At 46.4% G+C, this 17164-nt stretch overlaps 1 protein-coding gene across 8 annotated transcripts in view; it reads left to right on the top strand.

Moving 5' to 3' along the window:
- KIF6 (kinesin family member 6) overlaps nucleotides 1-17164 on the top strand; it is a 156325-nt gene that overhangs the window by 124197 nt on the left and 14964 nt on the right. For all 8 annotated transcript variants that reach the window (XR_014005924.1, XR_014005925.1, XR_014005926.1 and 5 more), the window contains exons 17-19: nucleotides 14056-14137; nucleotides 15419-15554; nucleotides 16081-16169. Coding sequence is in view for 1 of the 8 variants with exons in the window: in XM_081186405.1 (XP_081042531.1) it covers nucleotides 14056-14137; nucleotides 15419-15554; nucleotides 16081-16169 (307 nt within the window). In the remaining 7 variants the exon portion in view is untranslated. The remainder of the gene's footprint in view (nucleotides 1-14055; nucleotides 14138-15418; nucleotides 15555-16080; nucleotides 16170-17164) is intronic.

Below are 17164 nucleotides of genomic sequence, written 5' to 3'. Positions count from 1 at the left end.
TATATATGCATTCAGTCTACATAGGTTGACATTATAGCTTTTCTGGACTGCAGCTGTTGTAGTGGACCTGTTGTATATAATGCCAAGCAATTCTAGAATAAATATGCCAACATCTTTTTTTAGAGCTCTATTTTCTGGGTTGTTGTTTTTCATCTTGAAATAAAAGCTGGTATTAATTCAGCATTTTATAAGCAGTTTTATGTCTCATGTTTATTTTGAAGTTTAGCAGAACAAGGAAAGAAAAAGATTTTTGGGGCAAGGTTTATTTTCCTACCTTTTAGGCATAAGAGCATGGATGCAAATCTTCATGATGTATCAGCAGTACTAATTCATCTCATATTTACTCAGGCATCGTTGAAATTTTATGCTGAGTCATTGGTTTTTTAAGTTCAGGGAAATTTCATTTAATGGAGCACTTAACTGGCAACTTCTCACCTTCCTTATACAGGTTTTCTCCTGCTGAAAATGCTATTCTGGATCATTGTCTTGTAAAGTGAATAGCCAGCCGATTTTAATTGTTGTTTACAAACAACAGACTAAAATATGTAACTTCCTAAAATATATGTAATCTTTAAGAAAAAGCCCAAATCCAAAATTAATAATTTGAATGTCAAAATATAGCTTTTTATTAAATCTCCCAAACTGGTTAAAGGTTAATCAGAAAACAGTGTGGCATCATTCATTTTTGCTTTATTTATTAATTAACAAAGGAATGTGTGTTGCACATCTTACATCGCCTGTGGGACTTCCAGGGCAACTAGCAATTAATGCTATCATCAGATTTTGAAACAATGAAAAGCTTCGCAATTATCAGCATCACAATGGCCCAGTTTGAACACAACTCTGAGCTAAGCCATGGTGTAACAAAAATGAGTAAATGTGCAAGTTCTCAGAACAAAGATTATAGCTAGTGCACACATCCCCTGATTCTGCTGCACTACCGGAGGCTAAGTCATGTTTTGGCTTAGCACTACATCTGAACCTAGACTTATGGTTTGTCTCCTGCAACCAGTAATAAACCTTGTGGTTTGTTTTCTCATCATTGACAGGCTGTTTTAGGTTCTGCTACTCCACTCCTGCAACAGATTTAGTCCAGAAAGAGACTCAGAGATAGTGACAATGCTACTTGCTATGCCTGTACCCCCCAAGACAAGTAATAGCCTTTTCGGAATCTTGCTGGATATAAATACTTTCAAGGCAGCCTATAGTCAGTCCATTGTCTGAACAATGGGTTATTTAGCTTACTCTGCTGACACCTTGCTTGAAAACTGTGCTGATTTCCTCCCTGATGCAAGCAGGATTACATCCTAGCTTATTTTCCTACTTTGTTAACTGGCATTAAGCCAATGTTCCCAGATTCAAATGCAGTGAAGAACTCTGGTGTGATGCATGCCAGGATTTTGCACCAAAGCGATGACACTTTCTCCAGGCTTCATAAACAAGGGTTTATGAAACCTTGATGGTTTTCCAAAGTGGGTCAGTGTAAGTTCAGATGTGATTTTGTGACTGCTCATCTTTCTTGGGACAAAATGGACTGTAACATCGTGGCTTCCAAAGTACAGATTTGAAACATCCTGGCCGCTTATCAAAATCATAGGGAAGGTTCACCTGCTTGTTCTCAGAGACATTCAAACTGCAGCACACTTTCTGGGAAGTTTCTGTGTCACTGTGGAAGCATGAACACTACACTCTTTTGAACTCTAGAAGAACTCAGATTCCTTTGTGTTTATGATATTGCACTGAGCCATGGCTGCCTACATGAACCCAGCATGCTGGATGGTTTCTAGCTCAGCTGTTTGAAATAATTCACCTAGTTAAAAAGTGTCTTGGAAACAGGGACAGCTATTATGATCCAACCCCCCCCCCCCTATATTGTTGCTCTGCTTTGCTTTCAGTGGAAGTGAAACTCCTTCAGAAAGTACTGCATTAAAGATCTAGGGAAACAACTATCAGCACTTCTGTAAGTAAGTGGGATTTTTCAGGATTGAGCCTGTCAAAGTGCATGTTTGGCTTGTGAGAAGCAAAAGTGAAGGCTGACTTGCCAAGCATGTTCCTAGTTTTGCTTTGTCTTGTTAACCCAGTGCGATTTTGAGTTTAGGAACAACAAGTTTCCACATATTCACTTTGGCTAGGTCTTTGGTTTTTAATGCCTTTTGGAACAGCACTATAAAATTGTCATCTCTGTGCTTTGTTCAGATCTCTTCCAGCAGAGCTTCTATTGCAGCTAATATTGTTACTAAATTTGTCTCACTTTTCTCATTCTTCTTGTATCTGGAAACCATCTGTAAGTCACTGAACTTAGTTCTAATAATGTCGCAAAGAATGCATCGCTTAATTCAAAACCTTTGCCTTTCATCAAGGATGTTAGGATTCTAGCAGCACTAAGCAACCTGAACTTCCAAGTCCTTGTACCAGAGCAGCCTGTCTGTTAATTCCTCCTGTTCCATTGAACCACTTTCATCTTTGCTGCCTATGTGTGGTTGAAGGGGGACTCCATTTAATATAATGCAGCTGACAACTACAAATTCACTTTTGGCAGGCGGTGCCTGGATATGTTCTGTCTCCACATGCATGGTTATTGCTCCAGATTGGGTATTTGGCTCTTGAACCTTTCCAATTTGAATTGTCTGAAATATATAGTGTCAGTTGCATGAACTCTACAAATGTATGCAACTCACTAGCAATAACCGATGCACTAGGGGTGGGTGGGTTTCAAATGTGCTTTCTAGAATTGCCAGATGTTCACCTGGAGATGGTACTTATCTGATAAGAGGCCACCCACATTCAGACAAGTACAGACCTAGTCGACCTAAGAGAAATGTTTGCCAATTTATAGAAGAATTATGTTCATAACTGAACAGGCCTTTTTTTCTAGCTAGAGCTTGCCAGAACTCAGTTCCAGCACCTCTCAGGTGAGCACCATTGCCATTATAAGAGAACAAGGGAGGTGCTTATGGTGAGTTCTGGCACCTCCTTTTCTAGAATAATAGCACTGACTATGACTTATCTCTAATATGTGATGTCACACTCAAGAATGTACATTTTTCCTCATCATGAACTCACTTGCTCCATCTTATCTTCTTTGTTCGGATTCTTTTAATTTGATTTTTATTCTTTCACTTTTTCGTATGCACTTGTATAAATATTTTCTGTATTATAAAATAACAATAAAAATTCTGCCTTAAAATATTTGCTATATTTTGAAAATGTTTAAGTAGTTTGAAGGATCATAAGTGTAGGATCTGTAGATATAGCATGTATATCTACCATTTCTCAGATATACTATTTTTTAAAATGTCTAGACTGCTTCACAACATAAAGCCATCGAAGAGGTGTACATGGTAAAAACAGAATAAAGTACAGAAGCACCAGCTCTAAAAAATAAAACTACTTCAGTCAACTCTAGAACCACCCATGCAAACTCTAAAAAAAGAAATAAATTTATCAGATATAAAAGATATAAAATTTTCCCTTCTAACCAGCTCCATCTCTGGTACAGATTTTATCTCTGCTAACTTTTGTTTATAACCTCTTTCATAGTGAATATGCTTGTAAAGCAGCTTTTCTTTTGATGTCTCACCTGTGTACCAGGTAAACAGCTGGCCTGAAATGCTGCTATCATACCACGTAACAGATTATTTCAAGCTGCTGCAAAACCACCTGTCAGGGGTTTAGGAGCAGAGGCACGGGCAAGGGAGGAAACAGAGAGCGAAGGGGAGGAGGCAGAAGAAAAGATGAGTGATGACGACGACCCGAGATCTCCTAGTCTTTCCAGTGAATCAGAGGATTCACAGAAAGGAGCACCAGTGGCCAGGGCAAGGGGGGCACCCCAGGAAGATAGAGCCAGAAGGGACTCAGGGGGGAGCAGCTGGAAATCGGGACCAGCGTCACCGCCAGGAAGCAGGGAAGAGGAAGGGAGCCAGGGGGGAAGCGCTGGCAGCTCACCACAGGAGGGAGGGCATGAGTCAGGAGTGGCCACACCTCCATCGGGGAGCGAAGAAACGGTTAAGAGGAAGGTGGAAGGTTGGGCGCGCGCGCCAAGTTCAAATGCAGAGGAAGGCGGCGCAGTAAGCAGCCCCGAAAGGGAACCAGGTCCTAAAGCCCGGCGCAAGGAGGCAGGAGGGTCCGGGTCAGCGTCAGAAGAATCCCGGAAGGAGGAGGCCCCGGGGGGTAGAGGGACCCAGAGGAGGACAGTCAGGCGGAAAAGGTGGAGCAAGGCTAGGATATTAAGTTGGTGCTCACGGGGCGGAGACTCAGACGGAGCTTCGCCGATCTAGCTACTAGACGTAGAGTTTGCGCGCAGCAGCGTGAGAATGGAAACTGTAATTCAATAAAGACTTTTACTTAATGATCGCTGGCTAGCGTGATCCTCTGTGAGCTAGGATCTTCAAGCAGCTCTGACAGTAAGCTCCGTCTCTCCATTGTGGGCATCTACAGCCTCGAGGAGGGGAGAGAAACAGGTGCCTACTAGCGAGCTCACGAACGGCAGACGACATGACGGCTGAGCAGCAGATAGAGGACCTCAGAAAAGCAGTGGCACAACTGAACGCCGAGGTTCTCGCATCCAGGAAGAGAGAGAAGGAGGCAGCTGCCGCCTGCAGGGATCTCCAGGTCAGGTTAGACGTGCTGACAAAGCAGACACCCCGGCAGGAGGGAATTGGGTTGGCGAGACGGACAGGCGGGCTGGTCTCTCACTTCGATGGGAACCTGCAACAGTATCCCAACTTTAGAGCCGACGTACTGTGCGCACTGCAACTGCTGCATAAAGACTTTAGAGATGAACAAGAGAGAGTGGGGTTCATCATGTCCCATCTGCATGGGGATGCGAAAGCATGGCTACGCAATTTATGGAGAGATAAGGATCCGGCGCTCCAGAATGCGGATGCCTTTATTAAAGCGATGGATGGGTGCTTTTTATCAAGTATTGACGTGGATCTTGCACGGAAGGAGGTGCATGGGCTGAGACAAGGGAGGGCCAGCGTCAGGCAGTATCATGCCCGCTTTTTCGCCTTGGTCAGTGCCCTGGAATGGGACAGAGATTCGGCTCCTGTAAGAGACCTCTTTTGGGAGGGGCTGCACAACTCGATTAAAGATGAGATCGCGAGGGGGGAGAGACCCCGAACCACCCAGGAGGTCGTTCAGAGGGCACTGGCAGTGGGGGTGAGGCTGGAAGGACGTCCGTGGAGCAAGGACGAAGGGCGTGGAGGGCGCGAACCAGCCGGGGGCCCCTCCTTCCTTCCCAGAGAAGCAGCGCGGGCGCAATCCACGCCTCCGCCAGGAGGAGGAGCCGAACCTATGGAGGTTGGAGGTGCAAGGGCTCAGTCAGCAACCAGAGCCCTAGCACCGGCAGCAGTGAAAGCGAAGCCTCCTAGAGGGAACAGGAAGTGTTACGTCTGTGAGGAACCAGGGCATATGGCAAAAGAGTGTCCCCAGAGGCCCCACAAGCTCACTGCAGCCTCAGCAATGGTGACTGCAGCAACGCAGCAAGGAGGACCACAGCAGGGAAACGACGCAGTCTGGCTGGAGGAAGAGGCACTGGGGCCCAGCCAGACGTGTTAGTGACGCAGTCCCCAGAGATTTTACAGCCCGTGAACCCCCTCCCGCCCAAACCAGTAGTGAGGCTCACAGCATCTCTCCAGCTGCCCAATGGAATCACCATAGACGTGCCAATCACCATTGACTCAGGCAGCAATGCAGACTTTATAGGGCAGGACTTTGTCGACAGGCACGCTGTGCAGTTGCTGCCGGCCACACTGCCCCTGCAGGTTGTCACGGTGGATGGCAGGGAGCTGCTCGGGGGGCAAGTGGTGAAGCAGACACCACCAATGGTGATGCGACTTGGGAATCACAGAGAAATCATCAGCTTCAACGTCACTCAACTATCTGACACGCCCGTTGTATTGGGCATGAGTTGGCTGGACAAGCACAGCCCAACGATGGCTTGGTACCAGAGGCAGCTGACCTTCGGCTCTTCCTTTTGTGCTGAACACTGCATCGTGCCCAGGCAGGAAGGAGAGGAAGAGGAGTCACAGCTGCTGCTAGGCACGCTGCAAGCGATTCCCCACAAGTACGCTGAATTTTTGGAAGTTTTCTGCGAGAAGGAGGCAGACAGGCTACCCCCTCACAGACCATATGACTGCAAAATTGACCTGCTGCCGGGGGCGGCGCTGCCTAAAGGGAGACTGTATTCCATGTCAGAGGACGAACTGCAAGAACTCAAGGAGTTCATTGATCATAATTTGCAGCGCGGCTTCATCCGGGAGTCCAAGGCAGTGGGGGGCAGTCCCGTATTCTTTGTTAAGAAGCGGGACACGCCCCAAAAGAGACTCGTAGTGGATTACAGGATTTTGAACAGTGTGACTAGGCCATCGGACTTCCCCATGCCCCGAATTGACGACCTCCTCGCAAAGGTACGGAAGGGCAGAGTGTTCACCAAGTTGGACCTGCGGGGGGCGTACAACCTCATTCGCATGCGGGAGGGTGATGAGTGGAAGACAGCCATGTTCACGCCACTGGGGACCTACGAATATAGAGTTATGCCTTTTGGATTGCAAAATGGCTCCCACGTTTTTCAAGCATTTATGCATCACGTGTTGGCGGGACTTCTCTACAAGACGTGCGTCTGTTTCTTAGATGACATCCTGATCTTTTCGGAGTCGCAGCAGGAGCATGACAAACACGTCAAGGAAGTGCTGAGCAGGCTAAAGCAACATAGGCTCTACGCCAAGCTGGAGAAGTGCCAATTTGACGTGCCGGAGGTGGATTTTCTGGGCTACAAGCTGTCTGACAAGGGGCTCGCCATGGACAGCGCCAAGGTTCGAGCGGTGTTGGATTGGAAGAGCCCGCGCAACCGGAAGGAGGTCCAACGGTTTGTCGGCTTTGCGAACTTCTATCGCAAGTTTATCAAGGGCTTCGCGATGCAGACGGCGGCCATCACTGACACGCTTAGCTCCAAGAAAAAGAAGTTCATTTGGACAGAGCAGGCGGAGCAGTCCTTTCAGGCACTCAAGCGTCTCTTCGCGTCGGAAGAGCAGCTGCTTCATGTCAACCCCAGCAAGCCGATGAGGGTGGAGACAGACGCTTCGGACAGAGCCGTGGGGGCGGTCCTGCTGCAGAAAGACCCGCAGGGGGTGTGGCGACCGGGAGCGTTTTACTCCAGGAAGCTCAGCAAGTCCGAGCAGAACTACACCATATGGGACAGGGAGTTGCTGGCCATTCACGCAGCGTTCAAGGCGTGGAGGCACTTTCTGATCGGCGCCAAGCACACGGTGCAGGTTTGCACGGACCACAAGAATCTAGAGCACTGGCGCACGGCACAGTTCCTGAATCAGAGGCAGATACGTTGGGCTGAGTTCTTTGCGAACTTCGACTTCCGAATAGAGTATGTCCCGGGGGACACCAACATCATGGCAGACGCTCTCTCCCGTAAGCCACAGTATCTGGAGGACGCAACACCAGCGGCCGCCATGCACATCTTCGCACCGACAGTGTGGGCGTGCGCCGCGGCGACCGTGGACCTAGAGGCGGTGCGACGAGCGTTGCAGGGGGACTCCTTCGCACGAGCAAAGATGGCAGAGGTGCAAAGGGGCAAGGCAGCGGCCGACGGTTTCCAGCTAAGAGATGGATTGCTCATCCGTAAAGGGGCCATCTACGTGCCGGGAGACGAACTTCGAGCCAAGGTGCTGCAGCAGCTGCACGACGCGCCCACGGCCGGGCACTTTGGCAAGGAGAAGACGGTGGAATTAGTAGCCAGGGATTTCTGGTGGCCTGGAATGAGAGGGGAGGTCGCAGACTACGTGGCGAGGTGTGACACCTGCCAGAGGGCCAAACCAGTGCACAAACCGCCGGCCGGACTGTTGGAACCGCTGCAAACTCCGGTCGAACCTTGGGAAAGGGTGGTCCTGGACTTTGTCACGGATCTGCCCAGCTCAAGGGGCAAGACGGCAGTGCTGGTGGTGGTGGACCTGTTTTCCAAGATGGCCCATTTCATTCCGTGTGCTAAGGTGGCCACGGCGGAGCAAACCGCCAAACTGTTCATAGACCACGTGTTCAAGGTTCACGGTCTGCCACGGTCTATTCTGTCCGACCGGGGGCGGCAGTTCATCTCGAATTTCTGGCAGAAGCTGATGGGCTTCCTGAACGTCAAGATCAACCTGGCGTCGGCGAGACACCCGCAGACCAACGGGCAAGCGGAGCGGGTCAATGCCATCATGCAGCAGTACCTGAGATGTTATGCAAATCAACAGCCTGCGACGTGGGTGGATTACCTGCCGCTTGCCGAGTTCGCCTACAACAACACGAAGCACGTGTCCACGGGGGTCACGCCGTTCTTCGCCAACAACGGGAGGCACCCCAGAACCTTCCCGGGACTGGAAAGAATGGGGGAGGGGGAGCCGCAGACAGCAGATGCGTTCGCGTCGGAGCTGCAGGAAGTCCACGATCAGCTGAGGCGCCACCTGGAGCTGGCCAAGCACGCATACAAGGTACAAGCAGACAAGCACAGAAGGGTTGGAGAAGAGCTCCACGTGGGAGACTGGGTTTGGTTAGCAGCCCACGCAGTGCCGGCCAGGTCGTTGGCCAAGAAGAAACTAGGGCATAAGCAACTGGGGCCCTACCAAGTCGAAGAGCAGGTCAACCCGGTAGCTTTCAGACTGGCACTTCCGGAGGGTTCCAGGATGCATCCGGTATTCCACAGATCGGTGCTCACTCCCTACAAGGCACCGCACAGGTTCCAGGAACCCGGAACGGCGCCGAGTCCGGCCGGAGACAGAACAGGGCACGCGGGAGTGGCACAGAAGGAGCGCATCAACGAAGTCACGGAGATTTTGGACTCCAGATGGGGGGAAGAGGGGGTAGAATACTTTCTCGCCAAGGAGGGCACCCCGGCCAGTGCGAACAGCTGGGTGCCGGGCTACGCCTTAGACGAACCTCTGCTCAAAGACGAGTTTCATGCCCTCTTCCCACATAGACCTATGCCAGCAGACTTTTTCGACGACTGGCTTTTCACGCCCACGCTTTCGGCCAGCACGTTCCGGGGGTTCGACTCGGACGAGGAACCGACACGAGACGTCCGTTCCCCGGAGGGGTCACCCTCGGGATCCGCCTCAGAACCCTCGTATTGGTGGGACGATAGGCCAGAGGAGCAGTTCCGCAGAAAGTGGCTGGAATGCTCAGGACGAGCAACGCCGCCAGGAGGAAGTGAGGGAGAGACGGACATGGACATTTTCGGGGACGACCCTGGTTTCGAGCACGGCGGCACAGAGATGGAAGCGGAGGTGACCGTCGTCGACGAGAGCAGGGAGGAAGAACCGGAAGACTTCAGATGGAGGCCCGCCACGGGAAGCGACCGATATCCGACGTTCGTCCCTTTGCAACAGCAGCCCCCAGCTCCAGCACCGGAAGGAGGGGAGGGGGGAATGGGGGGCTTCGAGGGGGGGATGGATGTCAGGGGTTTAGGAGCAGAGGCACGGGCAAGGGAGGAAACAGAGAGCGAAGGGGAGGAGGCAGAAGAAAAGATGAGTGATGACGACGACCCGAGATCTCCTAGTCTTTCCAGTGAATCAGAGGATTCACAGAAAGGAGCACCAGTGGCCAGGGCAAGGGGGGCACCCCAGGAAGATAGAGCCAGAAGGGACTCAGGGGGGAGCAGCTGGAAATCGGGACCAGCGTCACCGCCAGGAAGCAGGGAAGAGGAAGGGAGCCAGGGGGGAAGCGCTGGCAGCTCACCACAGGAGGGAGGGCATGAGTCAGGAGTGGCCACACCTCCATCGGGGAGCGAAGAAACGGTTAAGAGGAAGGTGGAAGGTTGGGCGCGCGCGCCAAGTTCAAATGCAGAGGAAGGCGGCGCAGTAAGCAGCCCCGAAAGGGAACCAGGTCCTAAAGCCCGGCGCAAGGAGGCAGGAGGGTCCGGGTCAGCGTCAGAAGAATCCCGGAAGGAGGAGGCCCCGGGGGGTAGAGGGACCCAGAGGAGGACAGTCAGGCGGAAAAGGTGGAGCAAGGCTAGGATATTAAGTTGGTGCTCACGGGGCGGAGACTCAGACGGAGCTTCGCCGATCTAGCTACTAGACGTAGAGTTTGCGCGCAGCAGCGTGAGAATGGAAACTGTAATTCAATAAAGACTTTTACTTAATGATCGCTGGCTAGCGTGATCCTCTGTGAGCTAGGATCTTCAAGCAGCTCTGACACCACCCATTTTAAGAGAAACTGACTCTGAATGTCCATCTGTGGCTCATTACCCAACTCTTGGGGATCGATCAAAGGGATTTAAAAAATCTGGAGATTATAGGCATCAATCAAATCAGCTGGGGGAAGTATGTAGTTCTCTACATATGACGGCCCTTAGTTCTGCTTGACTTATCTACTATATTGTTTCTTTGTTATGCAGTGATTTGAGTGTCTCTTTTGGATGTGGAATAACCCATGTTCCAATCTCTTAGCTATGAAGCTCAGTGGGTGGCCTTAAGCACATCCTCAACTTTCAGCTAATGTACCTCACAGAGAGATGTTGTAAGGTTAAAAAGATGCCCTGAACAACTAACTATGGTGTGCTTCCCAAATGTAGAAAGCACTATTATTATCTTCATTCCATTATATTTTAAGTGGATGCTATCTAACCATCACCATTTCAGAGACATACATGCAGACACAAGACGTTTGTGCCATTCAGTCAGAATATTATATACTCCACTTTTCTTTTTTTAAAAAAAATCATGGAGGCAAACAATGACAAATTTGTAAAATAGTAAGCTAAACTAAATAATACATTAAAATAATAAAGTCAACACAAAAAATAAAGAGCAGCAGACAAAACATACAAGCTGAGAATTCTGTAGTATTCTCACTAACGGGAATGAGACCTTTACATTTACATTTACCTTTACCGACCTATAAGCATATTGCACCTCTGGCTATGAATTTATCAGGCCAAACTCAATAGATACAGATTTATATAAATGTACCAGCTATTGAGCGGGGCCATGGGTGGCGCTGTGGTCTAACCCACTGAGCCTCTTGGGCTTGCCGATCAAAAAGTCAGCGGTTCGCATCCCCACGACGGGGTGAGCTCCCGTTGCTCGGTCCCAGCTCCTGCCAACCTAGCAGTTCGAAAGCATGCCAAAAAAGTGCAAGTAGATAAATAGGTACCACTCCGGCAGGAAGGTAAATGGCATTTCCATGTGCTGCTCTGATTTCGGTGTTACGTTGCTCCAGAAGCGGCTTAGTCATGCTAGCCACATGACCCAGAAGACTGCGAACAAACACCAGCTCCCTCGGCCTGTAAAACAAGATGAGCGCCGCAACCACAGAGTCGTCTGCTACTGGACTTAACTGTCAGGGGTCCTTTACCTTTACCTTTTTTTAAAAAAAACTACTTATTGATAGTTTTACTGTTTGCTTCTTTCATGTAAATTCCTCATAGTACCAAAAGGCATTCTAGATGTTTTTAGTCCTGTCCGACTGATAATTTGGCAAACATGTAGAATTGAAGCCCTGTAGATCATGACATCTTCTTGGCTTTTAGTCAAACATTTGGTCTAAAGTACTTTCAGTGAAATTATTATAAATTATTTGATTTCTTTTTTGATTAAGCTGCTGAGTTTTGTAAGTAAAGATTAATGGTTTTAGCTGCAACACTGACAAGCCAAGAGTGGTCATTATTGCCCTGGTGTTCCAGCCAGAATTTCATTCCCTGAAGCTAGGTACACTCCTTTAGCATAGTAGCAGGTTTACTTATAATTTACTTCCTTGTTAAACCAGTACAGTGGTACCTTGGTTCTCAAATGCCTTGGTACTCAAACAACTTGGAACCCAAACACTACAAACCTAGAAGTAAGTGTTCCGGTTTGCTAACTTTTTTCAGAAGCCAAACATGCTCCGTTTTGAGTGTTACACTTCTGATTTGAGTATCACACTTCCGTTTTGAGTGTTACGCTGAGGTCTGTCAGTTTTTGCTGTTTATTTTGCATTTTTGCGGCTCTTTTTGTTTTGTTTTTATGACTGTGTGGAACCGAGTTCAGCTACTGACTAACTGGTTGTGTGACTACAGTACATTCTTTATTGCTTTCATTTTATGGATCAATGGTCTTGTTAGATAGTAAAAATCATGTTAAATTGCTGTTTTAGGGGTTGTTTTTAAAAGTCTAGAATGGATTAATCCATTTTGCATTACTTTCTAAGGGAAAGTGCTTCTTAGTTTTGGAATGCTTTGGTTTTGGAAAGGACTTCCAGAACAGATTAAGTTTGAGAACCAAGGTACCACTGTAATTGAGATGGAACCCAAACTAAATCATTTTTCTTCTTTTCACTTTAGCTTAATATACCAAACATGTTATCTTGGAAACCTTAATACCACCATTATCACAGAGGTGTCTGTGAAGGGGATATATTGATTGAAAATATATTGTATTGTAACTGTATTGTAACTTTTGAATATATATTTTTGAATAAAATTAAATAAATCTTGAACAATTTGCTGTAATATTAGAATGAGAAACTAATATTAGAATGAGAAACTATTAGTTTTTGAGTTCTTTAAACTATTAAATTTCTGGTGGTAAAGCTGTTCAACAGTGGAACCTCAGGAGGTGGTGGACTCTCCTTCATTGGAGGTTTTTTGAGCAGAGATTGGATGGCCATCTGTCATGGAAGCTTTATCTGAGATTGCTGCACTGCAGGAGGTTGGATTAGATGACCCGTGGGGTCCCTTTCCAACTCTACAATTCTATGATTATTTGATCATTTTCTTACACAGTTGAGATTAGTTGCTTTAAGCACCCTCCCTTTTATTTTTTTTATTTTTTTGTGATAAAGGCCTTGTTGCAGGGCTCACACTTCTCAGACACAATATATCTATTAATTTAATAAAATTTAAAAATGTAAGAGTTGCTCTTATTGGGTAAAGTGAAACCACTCAAAACAATGTACAATAATATCAACAGCATACAGTTAAAAATAACAGTATCAAAGCACCGCAAATCACATCACAACCCAGCTGCAGATATAACCAAGGAGGATCTTTATCTGCCTTCTAGAGACCTGCAACAGGGAGCTCAGTAAATCCTCTTTAGAGGGGAAATTCCAGAGGTTGTGTGCAACAGCAGTGAATAGAACACAAAGCTATGCCAGCCCTTCAAATATCAACAAATGGCAGAGTTCATCTGTGTGACGATACTCCAGATGAGCATACAATTGGGAAGCAAGAAGAGTGCAAGACAGACTAGGTGGGGCAAATACAAGAGCCTAGAAATGGTCTCAGCAGAGGAACTATCAGGGAACCCATTGGAAGATACAGTGATCCCAATTATCTAGCAGATTGGTTGGGGGAAAGGTAGGGAGATACTGCTAGATATAAGTTCCTGGTGATTTCCCCCATCTTCCTCTTCTCTGGGACAAGCAGCATTGCCAAGATGGTGTTTTTAACTCCAACTAATTCTCAAACAGTGAAGGCAGGGCTGGGAAATGACACCTCTGAGAATATCCTGGAGGTCATAGGTACCCCTCAGAGTGCTGTGTCTTCAAAGCTTGCACTAAGACCTACAATACTGAGAACCAAACTATTTGTTACTTTAAATGGATGATCGCTTGCAACATATCTGGTTTTTAAGCATGGAAGGGGTGGAATTAAGGTTTGGATCATAGTGTGGAAGGAGGAGAGGCTACCCTTTTCTGTTAGGACGGCAGCTCTCTTCATGCTCTAGTCACGATCCTGACCCTCCGCCTACTGCTATTTTTCTTTTAAGAAGCAATCCATTCACTGTGATTGTGAATTTAATTTAACATGTAGTTTTGGCCCCATCAGGCATATTTTTACCTAGAAGTGAGATGCTAATCTTGCGCTGAGGTAAATCCAGAGGGGAGAAAACAGTTTAAATTCACGAAAGATAAACTGCTGTAGCAAGATTGGAATCTATTCCTTTGACAGAAACCGGGCTCTCCGGGTAAAAAAAGTTGTGTATGATACTTCTTTCTGTCAGACATATAAAACGATTATCATTCCAGCGTATAAACATTTTCTTAGCTCTACATTTTACAACTGTTAACACTCATTATATCTTGCAGCTGTTGTCAGTCCTCGACAAATGAATGAGCCTGACCCAATAGAAGAGACACTTCGGACACAAATTGAACGGGAGAAGAAAAGGTTGTTTTAGATTATCACATTTTTAAAACCTTTACTTCCATATGTGTGTTTTCAAGCACATTAAAACCAGCATTAAAAAATCTGAAACACAATTCTAATTCTTTTTTTAAAAAAACCTACATTAAAACACCCCACCCACACTAGCTACATAAACCATTGTTCAACAGTGGTACTAACTATGTATTGTTCAACTGTGAGGAAAGGATGCAGCCTTGTGACCACCCTGTGAAGAGTAGTATACAAATTTAATATATAATAAATAAATAAATAAATAAAATACAGCTGCTTAACTAATCATTCAGTCCTTTGAGCTTTAATAAAATCCCCTTTTCCCCAGTCTGGTCCAGTAACATTTAGTGAAGGAATTCCATTTATCACCACACCCCTAGCTTTGTTAGCAAGGTGCTTGGCGGCCCATGACAATGTGGCTTATATGAAAAGAGAAGACCTTTGTGGGGAACCTTTGATTATCTGGGGGAGTTTTTTGCTCCTTTTCCATCCCTCCCCTCTGTTTTTCACTCCCCTTTTTTTATCTGTGTCTTAAATTCATTGAGTGTGGTCTGGACATCTAGAGGAGCTCTGAGAGGACAGAAAAATATTTGAATGGGACACAGTTTTATGGGAAAGGGTTGGATGCGTACAGGAAGATTGTATTTATTCTGAACCAAATGTTTTGGAATACAAGTTCCTTTATTGTATTGTTATACAGTGGTGCCCCGCAAGACGAATGCCTCGCAAGACGGAAAACTCGCTAGACGAAAGAGTTTTCCGTTTTGGAGGTGCTTCGCAAAACGAATTTCCTATGGGCTTGCTTCGCAAGACGACAATGTCTTGCGAGTTCCTGCTGGGGTTTTTTCCTCCCCCCTTTTTTCTAAGCCACTAAGCCGCTTATCAGCTGATCCGATCAGCAGATAAGCCGCTAATAGCCGCTAATAGCGCTAATCCTTCAATGGGCTTGCTTCGCAAGACGAAAAACCGCTAGATGAAGAGAATCACAGAACGGATTCTTTTCGTCTTGCAAGGCACCAATGTATTTCAATCTTTCAAAACTGTAAATAAAATAACAATTATCAATTTTGCATATAAATTGGTGAACTTGGTCTCACACACACACACCCCACCATCTGGCAAACAACAGGCCAGTCTCTCCAGCTTGCCATCTGTGGGATGGGGTGAGGAATGAGAGGAGTGAATTTGGTGCAGCCCTGCACAATTAAGAGTGTTTCTTTCCAGAAGCTTCTGCATTATTATTCTATAGTGAATTTTACTTATTTTCTGCAGTTACAAAACAATGTTTACACACTTGAAAGGAATGAAGATAGAGATTGAGCACTTGCAGCTACTTATGGAAAAAGCCAAGGTGAAGTTGCAAAAAGACTTTGAAATTTGGTGGTCTGAGGAGGCGAGAAACTTGCAGGTATCCTCAATATTTAAAATTTGTCTTATACTTGTTAGAGGAAAACATGGTTGAAATTATCTAAATGAGACTTTATTTAAGGCAGTATTTCTCCAGTCTTATACATATATGCATGTGTATGTGCGCAGGAAGAGCCCAAAATTCAGCCGCTGATTAATATAATAGGAGACTTTAATTGCATAGATTTTAACCTGTGTAAAATTCTAAGTCCCTTAAGTCACTCAGATCAGCCAATGCCTACTGATCCATTTTGAAAGCCTGAAACCTGACCTTTGACATTTTAAAACCAATCTTCAACACTTTATTGTAAGGCACCAGGAATTTCTGACTTCAGTGCTAGGATGGATGAGTGGATAGAAGGAAGGAAGGGTGCTACAGAAGTAGACAACTGGTGTGGAAGATTAGAATTGTAGAGCAGGGTTTTTTTAAAGCATTTAGCATTTAATTTTAATGGAGATGGGGCGAACCCACTGTTTTCCACATTTGACTTTTGCATCCTACCTGCGTAATGTTTCTTTCGGCCCAGGACGAGAAGCCACTTCTGCAAAATTCAACCAGTGTAGTAAAGATTCCTCCCTCGCTTCTTGAAGCCCAACCACATTCATACGGTACCAGGTAAGATGGTTATCTGTTTGAAAATATGCAACATAGAATTGTCTTTTTTATGGTCCCCTGATATTTTAGGGTCACTTAGGACTTTAAATAGCTCATGTCAAATTCATACACATGTGAATACCTACGTGAAATGGAACTGCACTTTGGAGATATGACCACGCTAATATATAATGAGTTGAGTCCCATTATATGCTGTGAGTCCATGTTGTGGGTTCAAACAATGAGATTGTAGAGATGGAAAACAGATGGAAGAAGTGCAAGGAGTACTACTTGTAGCAGGAGCCGTGTACCATACTTTTCCGTGTATAAGGTGATTTTTCTTTACCTTAAAACAATGCTTAAAAATGGGGGTCGTCTTATACATGGGTAGTGCAGAGGGAGGACAGTGGAAATGATTTCTGTCTTGAGTAGCAGATTGTCACTGGCGTTATTGCAGGTGATAGGCTGCTGCAGCAATGTCCGCTTGTGATTGGGTGTTGCTGCAGCAATGTCCGCTTGCGATTGGGTACTGCTGCATGAATGTCCGCTAGCGATTGGTTGCTGCTGCGGCAATGGCTGCTGGTGATGGGGCTCTGCTGCTGCAATTGGGCGTGTGATTGGCATTGGCTGGTGTCAATCGGAAATACGATAGGAGGCTTCTGCATTGCGTTCGATCCGCAAGTGTTTCGAATTTGAGTGAGCTTTTTTTCGGCATTCCTCCCATTCTGAACAATCTCTCCCCATTTTCTTGATATTGAGTCCCCAAAATTAGGGGGCATCTTATCCATGGGGGCGTCTTATAGACTGAAAAGTACAGTAAATACTCTGGGCAACAATGCTTCTAAATCCAACACAAGTCATCCAGGGTGAACAAGGTTGTTTCTGTCCCAAATCCAGGTCTGAACCCAAATTGAAATAGGTCATACAACCACTTCCACCCCGACTTTCACTCAGTTGCTTACCCACAACACCAAAAGAGTCTCTCCCTCTGGCTAGATGTTCACTAGAAACTACCT

This window comes from Podarcis bocagei (assembly GCF_964188305.1).
Source record: "Podarcis bocagei genome assembly, chromosome: 3".
NCBI classification, from domain to species: Eukaryota; Metazoa; Chordata; class Lepidosauria; order Squamata; family Lacertidae; genus Podarcis; species Podarcis bocagei.
The sequence above is the reverse complement of the archived record's forward strand: the minus strand, read 5'-3'. Positions and strand labels throughout refer to the sequence as shown.